Source organism: Lethenteron reissneri, chromosome 17 (genome assembly GCF_015708825.2).
Source record: "Lethenteron reissneri isolate LAM-NWPU_2019-01 chromosome 17, ASM1570882v1, whole genome shotgun sequence".
NCBI lineage: Eukaryota > Metazoa > Chordata > Hyperoartia > Petromyzontiformes > Petromyzontidae > Lethenteron > Lethenteron reissneri.
Genome location: NC_083795.1, coordinates 14,199,970 through 14,215,917, shown reverse-complemented (window position 1 = coordinate 14,215,917; position 15,948 = coordinate 14,199,970). Strand labels below are relative to the sequence as shown.

General features: G+C 56.2%; 1 protein-coding gene across 1 annotated transcript in view; it reads right to left on the bottom strand.

Annotated features, from left to right (window-relative positions):
- Positions 1-3,151: 3,151 nt before the first annotated feature.
- Positions 3,152-15,948, bottom strand: part of LOC133343531 (rho guanine nucleotide exchange factor 37-like) — a 37,671-nt gene continuing 24,874 nt past the window's right edge. Inside the window, 10 exon segments of the mRNA XM_061553204.1 lie at positions 3,152-5,916; positions 6,376-6,906; positions 6,908-7,041; positions 8,173-8,365; positions 9,237-9,413; positions 10,088-10,414; positions 11,365-11,487; positions 11,826-11,930; positions 14,292-14,422; positions 15,300-15,496. Of these exon segments, the coding sequence (XP_061409188.1) occupies positions 5,731-5,916; positions 6,376-6,906; positions 6,908-7,041; positions 8,173-8,365; positions 9,237-9,413; positions 10,088-10,414; positions 11,365-11,487; positions 11,826-11,930; positions 14,292-14,422; positions 15,300-15,496 (2,104 nt within the window). The 3' untranslated portion in view covers positions 3,152-5,730.

Here is a 15,948-nt window from a genome sequence, read left to right as displayed (position 1 = left end):
CCCGTATCCCCTCCCCCACTCCCTACTCCCACTCTTCCCCCACCCCAACCAGGGGTGAAGTTAATGACACCGCACATTGCTGGACAGAACGGTAAGAGAGCGAGAGAGGGCCGGGAGTCGGCAGGTCAGGACGTGTTGGCTGCTTGCGTTCACCAGGCACGGGCTGGTGAACGCAAGGGTGGGGGGTCGTCAGCCTGTCACATCACACGTGCCACCGATTTGTTAGCCGTGACCGGGAACGGAACGCTGAGCCCGCGTGGTCAGCGTTGCGAAGTGCAAGCCACGCGGTGCAGGTGCCCCAATCCAACCCGGTTTTTCATTCTCACTCCATATTTTCTGGGCCGCCAATCCCGACTGCGACTGTTCTCGAGCCATCCACCACCATCAACACCGCATTCGTTGTTAAACGTACACTACGTTTACTTTGTGGACGAATTTACTTTTGCTAAAACAATCATATTACTAATCCACGTTACAACCGCGGTAGTGGCGATGATGATGATGTTGTGGCCCAGCCCTTTGGAGCAGAGGGTTGGTGGATCACGGAGCGTTTTAGGAAACCTCAAAATCCACTGGGCTGTCAGGTGGCCGGGAGATGGCAGTACACCACGTGGGTTCGTGAACCCGCCTGTGCACTCCTCGACGCGCTCATCCTTAAATTGCCCACCTCCCTGTCTCTCCACCCGCCCACCTCCCTGTCTCTCCACCCACCTATCTTCCTCTTTAATAACCACCACCTGCCTTCTCTAACGACCCAGCGACCCGCCCACCTGCCTCTCTAGCCATCCTCCTATTTTTCAACCCACCCACTTGCCCCTCGACTCGCTCACCTGCCACTTCACCCGCCCACCTATCTCTCTACCCACCCACCTATCTCTACACCCACCCACCCACCTATCTCGCAACCCACCCACTGACCCGCCCACTTGCCCTCTACCCGCCCACCTGCCTTGCCCACCTGTCCGTTTCGCCTGAGCTGCGGAAGAACATCGGGTTACAAACGGAGGGTGTGGGGCATCCGACCCCTGCATCTCGTTCGGTTGTCGAAGCAGCGCGCGGCTTTTCTTGACGCGTCCCAGCGAAACCGGCGTCCACCACGCGCCGTGTTGGGCAGCCTGTGCCAGACTCCCCACCGCTTTCTCTGCCTCCAATAAAACACAATCGCCTCCATATTTTCGAACCCGATTTTTTTCCAACACGCGCAGCTTCCACACTCGCCTCCTCCGGGGTTCCCTTCGCTGTGTTGAGCCTGAAGTGGTCGGGGGGGGAGTTCCGGGATCGACCTGGCGACTTGATTTGGGTGGCTTTACAACCCCCGGCCAATATTCTTCTGAGTTCAAGGTAAAATAGGACGATCGTTGTATTGTCTGTGCAATGCTCAACGTGTAACGACGCAGGCGTCACTCTACCGCGTGTCTCTCTTCGGGAGCCCCGTCCGTAGCAGTCCCGTCCCTGTTGAGTTCGGGGGCTCAGCGCCGTGCGGGCCACGTGCGGCGCGCTCTGGGGGCCCCCTCGCGCCTCCCCCCGCCGCCGCCTCCGCCCACCAATCACAGCCGGGCACCCCGCTCACAGTCCCACCCCGCTCAGTAAACACTCGCGCCCATACATTGCTGGCCTTTAGCCAAAGAGGCTAAAGGCCAGCAAGTCCGTCGAAACAATGCTATGTATGCGGCCAATGGTGTCTATTCGTATCATAATCCCACTCATTAAAAATGGGTGCTATCTACCGCACGCTATCTTTGACCGCATGAAAACATCGCAACCACGAAGGCAATGCCACCTCGGGAGCTACCAACCACGTGGAATATCTGCCGTCGGTTCGTGGACTTCAAGCAGGTTCGATCCTGTCAAGTGCTTAGAGGTGTTAACTACCTCGCCTGGTGGGTTCGATCCCGAAGCCTGTACATTTGGAGTTTGCGTGTCTGCCTCCCCGTGGTCGTGTGGATTTTCTCCGGGTCCTCTGGGTTTTCCCTCCACATTTAGAAACATGCACTTCGAGTATTTGGCCGCGATAAATTTCCACATAAGCCACTTCGTTGAGCTATCATTTGTGGCCTGGTCGCTTCTGACAAATAACTCTATATAGCTCAGTGGGTTTACCTTGTAAAATAAAGAATAGTGTAGTTTTAGTTTAATGTGCACGCAACAGCCGGTTACTCCGACAGAGGTTGCTATGGAGGTGGCCGGTAAGGCTCAAGAGGTCAGAGCAGGAGAGAGCCGGCACAGCTGAAAACCCCCAAGTTTAAACCCAGGCAGCCGCCTGCAATCAAAGCTGGATTCTCGAGCGTAGGGAGCCGATGGTCTGACTCAGCTTGGTCACCTGATGAATGCACAAACAAAACAAAACCCATCACAACAAATCAATTTGGTTCCGCATTTCATTTGGCAATGTTGGTTCTCCGGAGAATTAAAAATCTCAGAGAATTAAAGAAAGCCGGTTTGTGGAGACGATGCCCCCTGCCGCGTGGACCAGCTGTGCCACTTGACGAAGGCATCTCAAGGAGGTCGCTCGAAGACATCTGCTTACCTGCGCCGTCCACCAAAGCGCAGCTTGGCGCACACTGCTCGCCACCGCTCGTTCCGAACTCCCTCGACGTCTCAGACATATCGTCACAATATTCATTCATCCTGGAGGAATCCGATGAGCTGTGAATCTCTTTTTTTCACCAACGTCTCGGGACATTCGCGCTTCCGACCGAGTGTGAACGCAGGAATTCAAACGCGCACTCGGCGGAGCCCCCCCCCTCTCCCGAGACGGGGCGAGCGAGAGCGCCGGAGATGCGCGCCGCGCACGGCTGGAGGCAAGCGGCGGTCTCGCCTCACCTGCCTCGACTCGCCGCCTCACTCTGCCGACGCTGTGCGCGGCGTCTATTTTTAACGCCGTCCTCGGCACGAGCGCCCCGGTTTGCCCCCCCCCCCCCCCGTCGAGCGCCTTCAATGGAATTTTGGCAGCGGGGATCCACTTTAAATAAAGATCATCAGCTTCTCCGCGCCTGCAAGCGGTGCTGCCTTCCACCGCGCTGCCTGGTCCCTCGGTGGGGGGCGGGGGGGGGGATATCGCGACGGACGCACGGCCGTGGTGCCCTTGGCACTGCGGAGAGATTTGACGCCGTTCGCATTTTTTGGAAATTAATTTATTAAATACCTGTGGACGGACACGAGATAATTTTGTGCACACTCGGGCGCCGAACGCGGCACGCACAGTAGGCGACCGGCCAAGTTTTGTGGAAGCTTATACAGACTCGCGTTGAATATCCGATGAGTTTATACTTCACACCAACAAGCAAAGTACCGTGTACAGAATGTGTATATATGTTATATGACCTGAACGATATAATTATCGTCACCATTATTACTTAGAATGCTATTTATAACCTGCTCAAACGAGATAAATGAAAGTCTATGAATGCGCCCAGAATTAAATGCCTCAAAAAATGACATTGCCACATTCACATTTATTACATACACGGTTACATCATCGCTGCACGTAGACATATGAGCCACTTGCATAGGCAATACAACACGGAGTGAAGATCATGGAAGAACTGCCAACGAAGGCCTCTCTGCTGCTTGCTATTTTCCCCGATCACGTTCCTGAAAGCCTGCAGAGAGCAACGGTCCGTGATGGCCTCATGCCTGTCTCACCCGTCTCTCCTGCACTTTGCTTTCCATTTGGACAAGTGCCAAATCTCTGCACTCCTGAAGACAATCTTGTCAGGTGCGAAGTTGCAAATCATCGGGCCACTCTCCAATCTTTCTACGAACTCGAGAGGAGATGAGCGGCTCGTGTAACTGGCACGGCTAAGGCCACACACGGAGCTCGCTCGATGAACTTCAGTCCGCTTACCGATCCCTCTGCTCCACCGACACCACGGCCGTGGGTATTTTCCACGATCTCCTGGTGGATGTCCATTGTGGGTGGGCGGACTGAACATTCTGGCCACTTGTGTCCCCATCGATCACGGTGTCCTCCTGCACTCATCCGGCCGTTTTATCTTCACCAAAGATGGACCGTCGTCCTGTCTCCACCATCATCCTGTCTCCGTTTGGCATCCCACAGGGATTCGTTCTCGGTCCCACTCTCGCCTTGACGATTGCAACTCGATGCTTGCTGTACGGAGTAAACGATGCCCTCGGCAAACGTCTCCAGCGTCGCGCCAGAGCTGTTTGGATGGCCCCACCTCTCACAAGCGCATATCATCACCTACGCTCATCTGCTATGGGCCTGCTGCTGCTGCTCTTGCTGCTGTGTGAAGTCCACTCGGCTTAGGGCAGCAGCAGAATGGAGTTTAACACCTGCAGCCTCGGTGTCTGGAACAGTATCCGTTACCCGCTCTTCAGTCCGGACGAGAAACATTTATTTTCTCTTCTGGTGAGTTGAGTTCAGTTTAATTTTCTCAGCGCCATAAGTGCTTCCGTCTCTGCCTTTAGCCCAACAAGGCGTGTTACAAATCTTGGGAATGATCGCTCCAATTTCCAGGCCCCAGCCAGTGCTATTAATTCCACATTTCTACGGGGGTTGGGGACGACGAATTTTATCCGCCGTCTCGACTTCCCCACAAAGTGTTACAGATTTGATTGACTCGAGAGGGACGGTGGAATCGCAGCGTTCACCACGACGAGCCACGCGCCCTCTGACCCCCGCCACCGGCCAGACAGTAGACCAACTCGCGAGGTACTGCTGCTGCTGCCCGGCTGGTGCGTGGAAAGCACAACCACGAGCATTGCTCCATAGATTAGGCAGACTCACACAGTCACGATTCTACCATAATCCCATTTTACATATATACACAAAGACAAGGATCCCCTGAATGGTCTCAACAGACTGTTGGGGCAAGTACTGTAAGCGAGCACCTATGAAGGCCAGCACGGCACACGAGGCGGTGGGAGGCCAGCATCACGCCCGGCCGCCTTTGTCTCCCTCGTGGCCATGTTTTCACATCGCACTGAACACTCATTTGAGGCCGAGTCGATCCAGGGGAGGCTCAGCACTGGATCAGATAACTGCAACTGGTGTTGGCCGTGAGCAGGAATCGAACTCGGGTCGCCGGGCTTGTAGCACAGCATGCCAACCGCTACACTACCGCTCCCCACCATTATATATACATATAAAAAAGATCCCCTGTATAGGCTGAACAGACTGTTGGGGCAAGTGCTTTTAGCGAGCACCTATACACACACACATACACCTGCAGTGTCATGTTTAACGCAATTATCTGTTGAACGCAATTCATAAAATCTGTAAATGTTTATGGGATAGGTCGTTTGTTTGACACAAATTGTTTGTGTAAATTACAGGCCGAATTGGGTAACATACTATGAATGAAGTTATAAATCTATGCTCTGATGATATGAATGACAATCGAAATCGTTAAAGTGTCTGAAATCATCATCGGCTATGTTCAGTCCACTGCTGGATGAAGGCCTCCCCCCCCCATGCCGCCGCCGTCTCGCATGGCCCTGCAATGATCCCTCCATCGCCCTCACCCCCGGGCTGTGGGGGGACCTCTCGGCCCGGCTCCCACCACTGGCGAGACGCACAACGCAGACGAGAGTCGGGCTCGCAGAGACGAGAGCGGGGCTAGTGGAGCAGAGCGCAAGCAGAGAGAGAGGGCTAGTTGAGCAGAGCGCAAGCAGAGAGAGGGGCTAGTGGTGTGCGAGCAGATAGAAGATAGAGGGGCTAGCAGAGAGGGAGAGGCTAGCAGAGGGGGAGAGGCTAGCGGAGCGCTGCTAGCGCTGCATGGTGCCGAGGAAGCTGGCGGGCACGTAGCCCCGGTGGCCGCCGTCGCTCTCCACGAGCCACCACTGTGGGTTCCCCGCGAGGTCGCTCGTGTGCAGCACGCGCACGCGCTGCCCCGCGAGCACGCTCGCCTGGCCCACGCCCTGCGCCGAGAACTTGAACAGCGCACACCACTCCTGCACGGGGAAGTGGGGGGGACGAGAGATGGGGGGGTGCACAGTTACACACGTGACCAAGTTGCACAGTGGATGTGCATCACGTGGAAGTTCCACCGTTACAGACGTGCACATTTTTGCCTTTTGGCAGACTTCATGATCTGTCCTTATCCATGGAAAGAGCTGATATCCATGTGGTTATCCACAGATGAGCGTGGATAATTCGATTAACCTTGCCACTACTTCCTGTTTAAACGTAAAAATACACGGATGACCAGATTACATTAGTTACTTTTGGGTGATAGCTTCCGGGTGACTTATCTGTGAATTCATGCAGAAAATATTAAGGCAATACATTCACAAATAATAAAAAAATTCATGGATCGATGGACCTATGAAGAAGTGGAATTTCACCGCATCGTGCTGTAAGAAAAAGACTCCCTCCTGTCTGGGGTCAACGGTGGCGTTGGCACTGCCCACCTGTCCGTCCGATGGCAGCGGAGAGGCGGTCGGCACCGCACCGGACGGTTGCTGCCCCCCTTCGCTCTCGGCCCTCGGCCCCATGGTCCAGCGTCTCCCCTGGGCCACGTGCTTCCTGCCGCTCGCCTGGCCTGCCGGCGAGTGTTCGGCCCCGCCGTCCATGGTGGCAGTACCACCACCAGTACCGCCCCAACCGCCGTCACCGCCACCATCGTCACCGCTACCATCCTCGGGCACCGCCCACCCATAGCCACGCTCCATGTAGACCGACGCCGATCGCGGCCGGTCGTCCCCCGGCTGCAGCATTTCGTTGTGCGAATCGGCGATGCCGGGCCTGCCGGGTTGAGGCTCCCCTGGCGTCGGCAAAGTCACCGCCGGTGCCGCCGCCAGGCCGAGGCCACCCCGCTTGGCGTCGAGGGCGCCGCTCGGCCGATGCGCTAGCCGGGAGGCGCTGCCGCCCGAGGGCGTCGCTCTGGGCGCTCGCTTGGAGATGCCGTCACCAGGTGGCGAGTCGCCGGATACGAAGATGGACTGGCACGCTGAGGTTGATCGCCATGGAGGAGAATGAGGAGGATAAGGAGGAGGAGAAGGAGGAGGAGGAAGAGGAGGAGAATCCCGCCGCCTTGTACGGCACGAGCAGCGAGGACTTCACGAAACCACGCGACACTGCAGGCGGAAGCAGGAGCAACAGCAGCAGCACACGTCATCATTTGGGGCATGGTACAGAAATAAAACATCGCCACCATCGGGCCGACGAAAAATTTAACTTCTCAGCCAAATGTCGTCTTCATAATAATAATATTAACAATAACGGAGTGGCAGCCGAGGATTTCAATTATCCCAATGGAGTGATGAAATCGATTTGCGTGCAGGTGCTGGGTGGGCCGTTGCATCGCAGGATTGCGAGAGGAAGCAGCTTGGGGAAGCTGTCATCCAGCAGTTGATTGATCATGGCTGATGATGATGGTGAGGATGATGAAGAGTCAAAGATATTCTATTTAATCGATGTAACGTGAAATCGGGTCCCGATTTTCTTCGGTTTGTATCGTGCAATTATTTAATGTACAGGAGTTAGGCAAAATAGTAGATGGAGTATGTTATGAACAAGCAGATATCGTTTCCCCAGGTGTTTCCCTCCATATTTAGAATCAACGTGCATTTATAAGAGTTTTTTTTTCTTAAAGCGCATAAATATATAAATGTGCCATTAAACCCGCTACCACCTGACACAGCCAATTAGTAAGGTTTGTTACGTAAACAAAACATGCCAATTCGTTACTTTTACATCCCCCCCATTTGCACATGAAGGGCTCACAAGTGACATCATCACATCTATATCTCTATTGAAGGAATGAAACAGAAGGATTTATCCATATATCTGGCTGTCCACCTGAAGATGCTAGTTGTAATTACTGGCGAAACATCGTACTCAGATTGTAACTGTTGTGGATTTGCTCTCCAACACACCGGTGTGCTGTACTAGTAACGAATTGGCACGTTCTGTTTACGTGACAACCCTTACTAATTGGCTGTGTCGAATGGTGGCGGGTTTAATGACACATTTATATTCGTGCAATCTTACCCCCCCAAAAAACCTTACATTATGGATGATATTGGTCGCGAAAGCCTACGTGTTAATCGTGCGCTTAGACTATTTGGCTGCAAAAAATGTCCACGTGATAAGCCACTTGGTCGAGCTATCATTTGCGATAGCCAGGTCGCTTCTCGAAAAGAGCTCCATAGCTCAGTGGGCCCCCCACGGGACGCCCGGCGACCCCTGGCAACCCCTGGCCTCACCCCCGCTGTCGACGAGCCAGCGATGCGAGTTCCCCTGCGTGTCGTGGCGCGTGACGACGGCCACCAGCGCGCCGCGGCTCAGCCGCAGGTCGGTCTGCTTGAGCGGCGTCGTGTTGGCCGTCACCAGGTGCAGCTGCTCCGCCGGGTACTGCGCCAGCTTTGGGGGCAGGACGGGCCCCGGCGACGCGGGGCTCTGATGGGAAAACAAAGCCGGGGGGGGCAGGGGGTTGCCAGCCTTGAGTCGAGGCGGTCGGGCGGTGCCGCGCGTCGTTTGGCACGGTGTCCGACGTTTTTGCCGCGCGTGTGCCGGGAGTGTTCCCGTACCGAATTGCACCGAAGAAGCTCCCAAAAACCAAAGAGTGAAGCTCCCAGCGCTCGGAGCGAAAGCTGAAGGCGTCACGGCGAGCAACACGCGGCACACGCCGGGGGGCGCGTCGTCGGAGAGACGCGCGGCGGCACGACAGCAAAAAAAAACCCTACGCGCCCGCTCGAGGTATCGTCGCATCGCACGTCCGTGAGCGATGGCGGTGGATCGGGGAGCTGTGCATTCAGCAGTGGATAGAACATGACTAACGATTGTCCTTGGGTACATTTTCCGAAGACATCAAGTGCTCAGATAGTAGATGACCAAGCATCCACAGGTGCCAACGTGGGCTGAGCAGACCAAGGGATCGTGTTGCATGCAAGGTGCGTGATGACAATGTTTTTGATGATTTCGATTTTCAAGATGATATTGATGATGTATGTTTGTATGCTGAACTTCTTTCGCATCATACGTAGCCAACCATGCTGATCAGAGGTCAGGCGGAAGGACAACTATTTAAACACAAAAAGCAGTTCAAAAGAAATACGTTTGCAATCTAGATTTCAACATGCATAGCTCTATTGGCTTCCTAATATTGGAAGGAAGAGCGTTCCAGACGGCCGCAGAAGCGCATCTGAAAGCGTGCGATGCTGTGACCGTCTTCATTCAATGGTTTGCCAAAAGCCGCTGCGAGATGACCAACGATGATGATGACCGAGGACGACGATGATGATGACGAGAGTAACGAGGAGTGTCTCACAGCAGAGCCGCTGGTGCTCGAGTCTCTCCTGGCGGCAGGAGAGGGGAGGGTGGAGCCCGGCAGGAGGATCATGGCGTCTGCAGAAAACTGCAGGCGCGAGAGGATGTCCCCGTGCCTGGCGCTGGCGCTGAGGAAGTACGGGAGGATGTTTGGGTCCCCGGCCTCGATGTTCATCATCTGCGGCGAGAGTTGTCAAATCGTCGATGCTGGGCACCATATCTAAACCATCTTCATGATGCCAATTAATTACGGGATGTATGTATGTATGCACTGTATGTAGCCAACTGTGATAATTGGAGGTGTGGTACAATGCTTTGGCAAGTGAAGTGAATGAAACAACTGAATCGATGAACAAATGCATGACTGACGAAGAATCGTCAGCCCACTGATCACCTCGGGAGCTTCGCTCTGTCCCAGCCCATCTTCTCCACGTGAAGCGCGTCTATGTGTCTCCATGTGAGTCTCTGGGTCTCTATGTGGGTCTAAGGGTCTCTATGTGGGTCTAAGGGTCTCTATGTGGGTCTATGGATCTTCATGTGAGTCTCTGGGTCTCTATGTGGGTCTATGGGTATCTGAGTCGATGGGTCTCCATGTGAGTCTCTGGGTCTCGATGTGGGTCTATGGGTATCTGAGTCGATGGGTCTCCATGTGAGTCTCTGGGTCTCTATGCGACTCTGTGAGAAAGTGCTGATGAAACCACCATCATTGCTTTCCATTTTCTCAACGAATCCACCTGCACGCATTATATATAATTATCAGCTGAGACTGGAAACCCCTGAACCTGGAGCCACGTGCCAATACCACTCTTACACCCCCGACCCCCTGGACCACCCGATTCTCTGCCTTCCAACCTCTCGGAGCGGTTCCATCTCCGCGGCGGCGGCCCCGATGAACGCTCGGTGGGCTCGGACGAGCCCCTGGATGGCGCCGAGTGCGAGCGCGGCCACGCAGCGGCAGAACGTCGGCAGCTCCTCCAGCAGCTGCATGTTGAGGGCCTCGTACTCACGCCGCGACAGCTCCAGGGGCTGCTGCGCATCATCCAGCGAGCCGGCGTTCTCCATCCAGCGGCCGTAGTCGAGCAGCTTGTCGAAGCGCTTCTGGACCAGCAGCTGGGGCATGGCGAAGGCGTGGTGGGCGCCGCTCAGCAGCGGCACCACCCGGCTCTCCAGGCGCGAACGCTGCGGTTTCCCACCGCGTCGAGGACGATGGGTGGGAGGGCATGGGGAGCGGGGCAGGAGGGGTAGAGGAGCGGAGGAGAGGAGAAGAGGACCGTACGTAAATTTAAACTCGATCCGCATGCGGTGGGGACAGCGTTATGGTTTCTGCGCGACGTTCGGAGGTTTTTTTTTTCCCATCTGTGACCGTGTCTCTTAGCAAACATGTCGCTCACTTCTCCTGCACGGCATCCCGAGCTGCGGTCGCGTTCGGTCCCCGTGTGAATCCACGGTGTGCGGGAGCGGATGCACCGTGCGACTCGGCTTGTTGCTGCGACGCAGATCGATCCCCGGAGATCGGGCCTCACGGCTAACCGCACGCGCTATTGAGCAGCACAAATAACGATATTGATTCGTTTGATTCACATATTTCGTAGTTCCATTGTAGGAATGAACACGCACGGAGGGCAGGTACAGATATTATAATTGACCATTTTTTTACTGCACAGCAATCCGCAGAAACAGCTCGAGGGGCGACAGCGGCCCGCCGGCCCGGTCTACGACGTCCAACGGCCGTCTCTGCACGACCCCGGCGGTCGCGCACTGGCACGATGCGCGCTGGCGTCCAAAGGACGGGACCCTCCGACGAACTATAAACTTAACAATTAACATTTTTTTCTTTTACCAGGTAAGGCCCACTGAGCTATATGGCTATTTTTCCAATGCGACCTTTCTTCATGTGGAAATTTATAGCAGCCAAATACTCTACAGACACGTTTCTAAATCTGTAGGGAAAAAACAATAGGACACAGAAAAAAAATCCACGCGACCACGGGGAGAGACAAACAAACTCCAAATATACAGCAGCAAGCGTCAGGGTCGGGATCGAACCCACAACCTCCTCCATACCAGGCGAGGTGGTTAACATCTCGCACAAGTCCAGCGCGGCGCCACCGCTCCCGTTGCGAACTCACCAGCTGCTGCATGTGCCTCTCGGCGATGGCGTGGAGCGCCGCGCGGAGCGGCTCGGCCACGTCCCGCTCGGGCCACAGCACCCGCAGGCCGGGTGCGGCCGCCAGCCACGCATCCTGGGGGCCCTGTGCACAGCGGGGCCGGGCTTGACCACGGCGGCAACAACACGTGACCGCGGCGGTGGCGACGACGCAACTATAACCACCACCCCACCCCCCCTTGGCATAGCATCATCATCGTTGACAGCATCAGCAACAGCATTATTATTGTTATTACTCTCCGCACCTCCGATTAGCACGGTTGGCTACGTATGGTACGAAAGAAGTTTAACATACAGTACATACAACGAATGTGGATGTTGGTGCAGAGTTTGCCTGTGTTGAACCAGTGCTATGAAGGGGGAGTTGGGGTGGGGGGTGCAGCAGCGCTTTTCGACGGACGGGGGTGCACTGCAGGCGCTCACCTGCAGATGCAGCAGGTACCCCTCCAGCCCTTGCAGCAGGGCTCCGACGAGGCGGTGCAGGGCGAGGAACGAGTCGTGCACCTTCTCAAATTCTTCATCCGCGGGCTGCCGACAAACACGAGAAGGATCTGGGCATTAGGCCGGCGGTGCCGCGCCTTCTGGCTGGCACCCGTCAGTGACGCTCGCCTCGACCGCCGGCCGGCCGCCGCCTCTCCCCTCGCCACGACATGCCCTGCATTCTCCCGCTAACTCTTGCCAACAGGAGTGCACGGCATCGCGAGTGATGCGGGATTCGATTTCAAATGTCCGAGACAGAGACGGATTGCTCCCCGCCTCTAATGAGCACACACCCCGACACCTTCTCTTTGCTTCATTGCTGAACTTTTTTTTTAAATTTTGGTGACACGGGTTGCTCTTGCAATTGAGACTCCTGTTCTTGGTTTCTCGAGGTCTGGCCTGGTGAAAACAAATTAAAGCCCGACCCTTGAATCCCTGTTAATACAGCAATTTCGTAGTTTGTGATTACGAACGCACATTTCTGTTAGGGAGAAATGTGCACGCGCCTCGCTTGCGAAGCTCTCGGATAAAGCTCTTGGACCTTTAGACCCGAATCAACGCGACTCTACAGAACTTTATCACAGCTCAGCTGAAACGTGACCTGAATCGGGACAAGGGCAGCACGGAGCGAGCCAGCGAATCTTAACAAACTCCGCCGTCCAAACTCCGAGCTAAACATTACCCAGCATGGACCAGGCTCGTGCTTGGAAATGTCACAGCCAAGCTCCGCTCCGGGTCTGTAACCGCGCTCTGATGGCAGCGGCAAATTAATTTCCGTTCATATCGGCTCTGCTGTCGGGCAGTGGGCGGGCCCCATGGCTCCAGTTTTAAACAGGTTGCGAAATTCACTCCGGGGTTTTCAAGGTGGATTTGTGCAGTGGAATCAAGGAATGCAGCGCGCGATGATGATGACTATCATCATGATGATGATGATAATCATCATCATCGCATGTCGCCACAGTGGCGATCTGTGAACGACCTCGCCTGCTTTACAGGGCGTGGTTCCACCCTAATGCCTGTAAATGTGGATCATACTAGTTCTCGCCGTGGTCACGTGGATTTTTTTCTGGGTCCTCCGGTTTTTCCCCACATTTAGAATCAGTGTGTGTTTAGAGTGTTTGGCTGCTCTAAATGTCCGTGTGAAAAGCCACTTCTTTGAGCTATTTGTGGCGAGGTCGCTTCTGTAAAAGAGCCATATAGCTCAGTGGGCTTTTCCTGGTGAAGTAAAAAAGATTTAGTTTAGTTTATTATGAGAGTGACGATGATGATGAAAATGCTGCATCAGTGCTGGGCTCCACCAGACCAGTTTCTCCAGGAAAGCTGCGCCCATCTGGTAGAGAAATCTCTAGTGATGAAGCCACTGCCAGCAACATTTCAGTTCCCCAGTGGGGTCTCTACGCGAGCCTGTGGGTCTCTCAGCGAGTCTGTGGGTCACACTGTGAGTATAAACAGGCCTTTATGTGAGTCTATAGGCCAATATATGCTGCGGGTCTCTCAGCATATATTGCCAAGTCACTGCCATCGAGAAACAAAAACGGGCGAGCGCCGTCGCGTGTGACCTCAATGCGGAGCGGTCGTGCGGTGCCCGGGCGCCGTGCAGCAACGGGAGGGGATCGCGTGCGAGCGTGCGGACCGCTTGAGCCATTTTCCAGCTGCTTGAAATTGCGCGGGCACGGGGATGGGGTGCGGTGCCGATGTTCATAAAACGCCAAACTCCCCGAGACCCAGACCCTCCACCGCGCGGTGGGGGGGGGTCCTGAAATTCCGGCGCACCCCCCCGCTCCATTACTTAAATTACACTCTTCGTTCGGCGCACCCCGCACTCGATCACGCTGCGCTGTTGGCAACGGTCGAATTTGCCGGCAAGCTCTAGACAAATGAAGGGCAGCTGTCGACATTGATCCCCACGACTCCCCACCGCCGTCCTCCCCTTTATCTTCCTCGCACGACTCTGCATGCAGCGGCGTTGCCCGAGATGTTGCCTGCGAGCGACGCGGTTGACGCGCAACCTGATAGTTGCGGGTAGCTCTCCAACTGCGGACTTCTTCAACTCGCGGACGCTCCGCCGACCCGAGCATTTCTCTCCGACGGCGCCACCGCAACGGAGCGAATCCCGTTTCCCCCGAAGGCACCGAGTGAACGGGGGAGGGGGCGTAGGTGGGAGCCAGGGGGGAGGGGGGGCGCGGAACGTCGATTCGACGGCGGCGACGGCACGAGGCGGCATCGCCCCGGTGAGCGCGCGGCACGCGGAGCCGCGGACGAGCTGCCTCAGCCTAAATGTCGAGCGCGAGTGGCGGGGGCGTCACGCGTCTGCTCGTTATTGCACGCACGTGTGAGGTGCGCGCGTGTGCACGTGCGCGTGAGCGCGAGCGCATGCTTGTAGACGAGTAAGTGACGCGCGGCCCTTGCCAGTGCGGAGAGCCCCGTGGCCGTTCGGAACTGCTGGCTCAGGCGCGCCCCTTTCTTCTGCAGCGTGTGCAGGTTCAGCCGCGACAGCCGATCCACCAGCGGCATCGCCTCCTGTCGGCGGTACTTGAGCACTACCGAGGGGGACAAGTGGGGGGGGGGGGGGGGGCGTCCGGGGCCGGCCAGGAGGAGAAGGGTGAAGGGGGTCAAAGGTCACAGGGAGGGGCAGCGGGAGAGCGGCAGTGAGCATGGGCGCGAGCGAGCGGGAGCGATAAAAATAGAGGAGCGATCGAACACGGGTCGCCACCTCGCGGGGAGTGGGGGCCTGGGGGGGAGTAGGGGGGGCATCTCCTGTTGTGGTCTCTCAGCAGTTACAGCTCACGACGAGAGGAAGCATTAGATCCCATTACGATTCACGGTAGACGAAGGTTTTTTTTTCAATTAAATCCGCCAAGACAGATGTGACGTCCGGCTAATAGAAATTGCGACGGTGCGCCTGTGACTCTTTCAATTAGCGTTATCACTCACTCCCCTCACCGTGGGGAGCCTTAGGAAAGTAGGAGGGGGGGAGGTTGCGCCACTTGACCCCCGCGAACCCTGCGACACAGTCGCCAAGCTCCGGAGCCGTCGTGGTTCCGACTGGAAGTTTTAAAAGACTCTCCAAGCGGGGACCGCTCTGCCGCCAATCCTTGCGAGCCACGACTTCAGTGTCTCACCGAATATTTTCCGGGGCCGCCGGTCGACTGGAGTAAGCGGCGGCGACTCAAGTCAGACATCCGCATGCGTGCACCCAAAGACAAAGATCCCCCGTGTAGCCTAAACAGGTCTACAGGCTGTCGGGGCAAGTGCCATCAGCGAGTTGACCCAGGAAGGTGCTCGCTTATGATAATAAACACGCGCGCGAGTAAATGGGAGGGCGAGAGGGCGAGCGTGAGAGTGAGCGTGAGAGTGAGCGTGGGAGTGAATGGGAGAGGGAACGGGAGGGCGAGCGTGAGCGCACGTAGTGCCCACCCTGGTCGGTGCGCCGCTTCTGCTCGTTGATGCTCGAGTTGACATCGAGCAGCGCCCGCACGGCGCGCCTCAGCGCGGCGCGCTCCGGGTGCCCCTCGGGCGTGCGCTCCAGCACCGCCTGCAGCAGCAGTGAGTAGCGCATCACGCGCTGCACCGGCTTGATGAGCATGAAGCTCAGGTCCGCGTTCATGCCCAGCCTGGGGAGGGTGGGGGGGGCGGCATGGGGGTGGCCTGAGTGCACGAGGGAAGCCAACCGGTTGCCCGATGCGATCGTCGACCCACGCGGCCGCTCTTGTCCGCATCCGGGCGAGCGGTCGCGCCTCAAGAGGGGAATTGAACGGCGTGTTCAGGGTCGTGACGACTGATCACAGCTCGCTAAATGTGCATGTCACGCGGCGATGAAATGCGTCGCTGCACTGAGGGATGTGTGAAAGCCGGGTTGTCTCCACTGCAAGCAACCGGTTGTGCAACTGCTCACAACTGGTTGCAGAGAAGATGTCCACATACGAGCGTTTAACTTGCATGCAACCGAATTGTGTGACTCATCGCTCAGGTGTGGAGCCGGCTTCAGTGCGTTTGTGCAGGTGTACGGTGTGGATGTACTGCGTGTGCACTGCATGTGCACTGCGTGTGCACTGCATGTGCACTG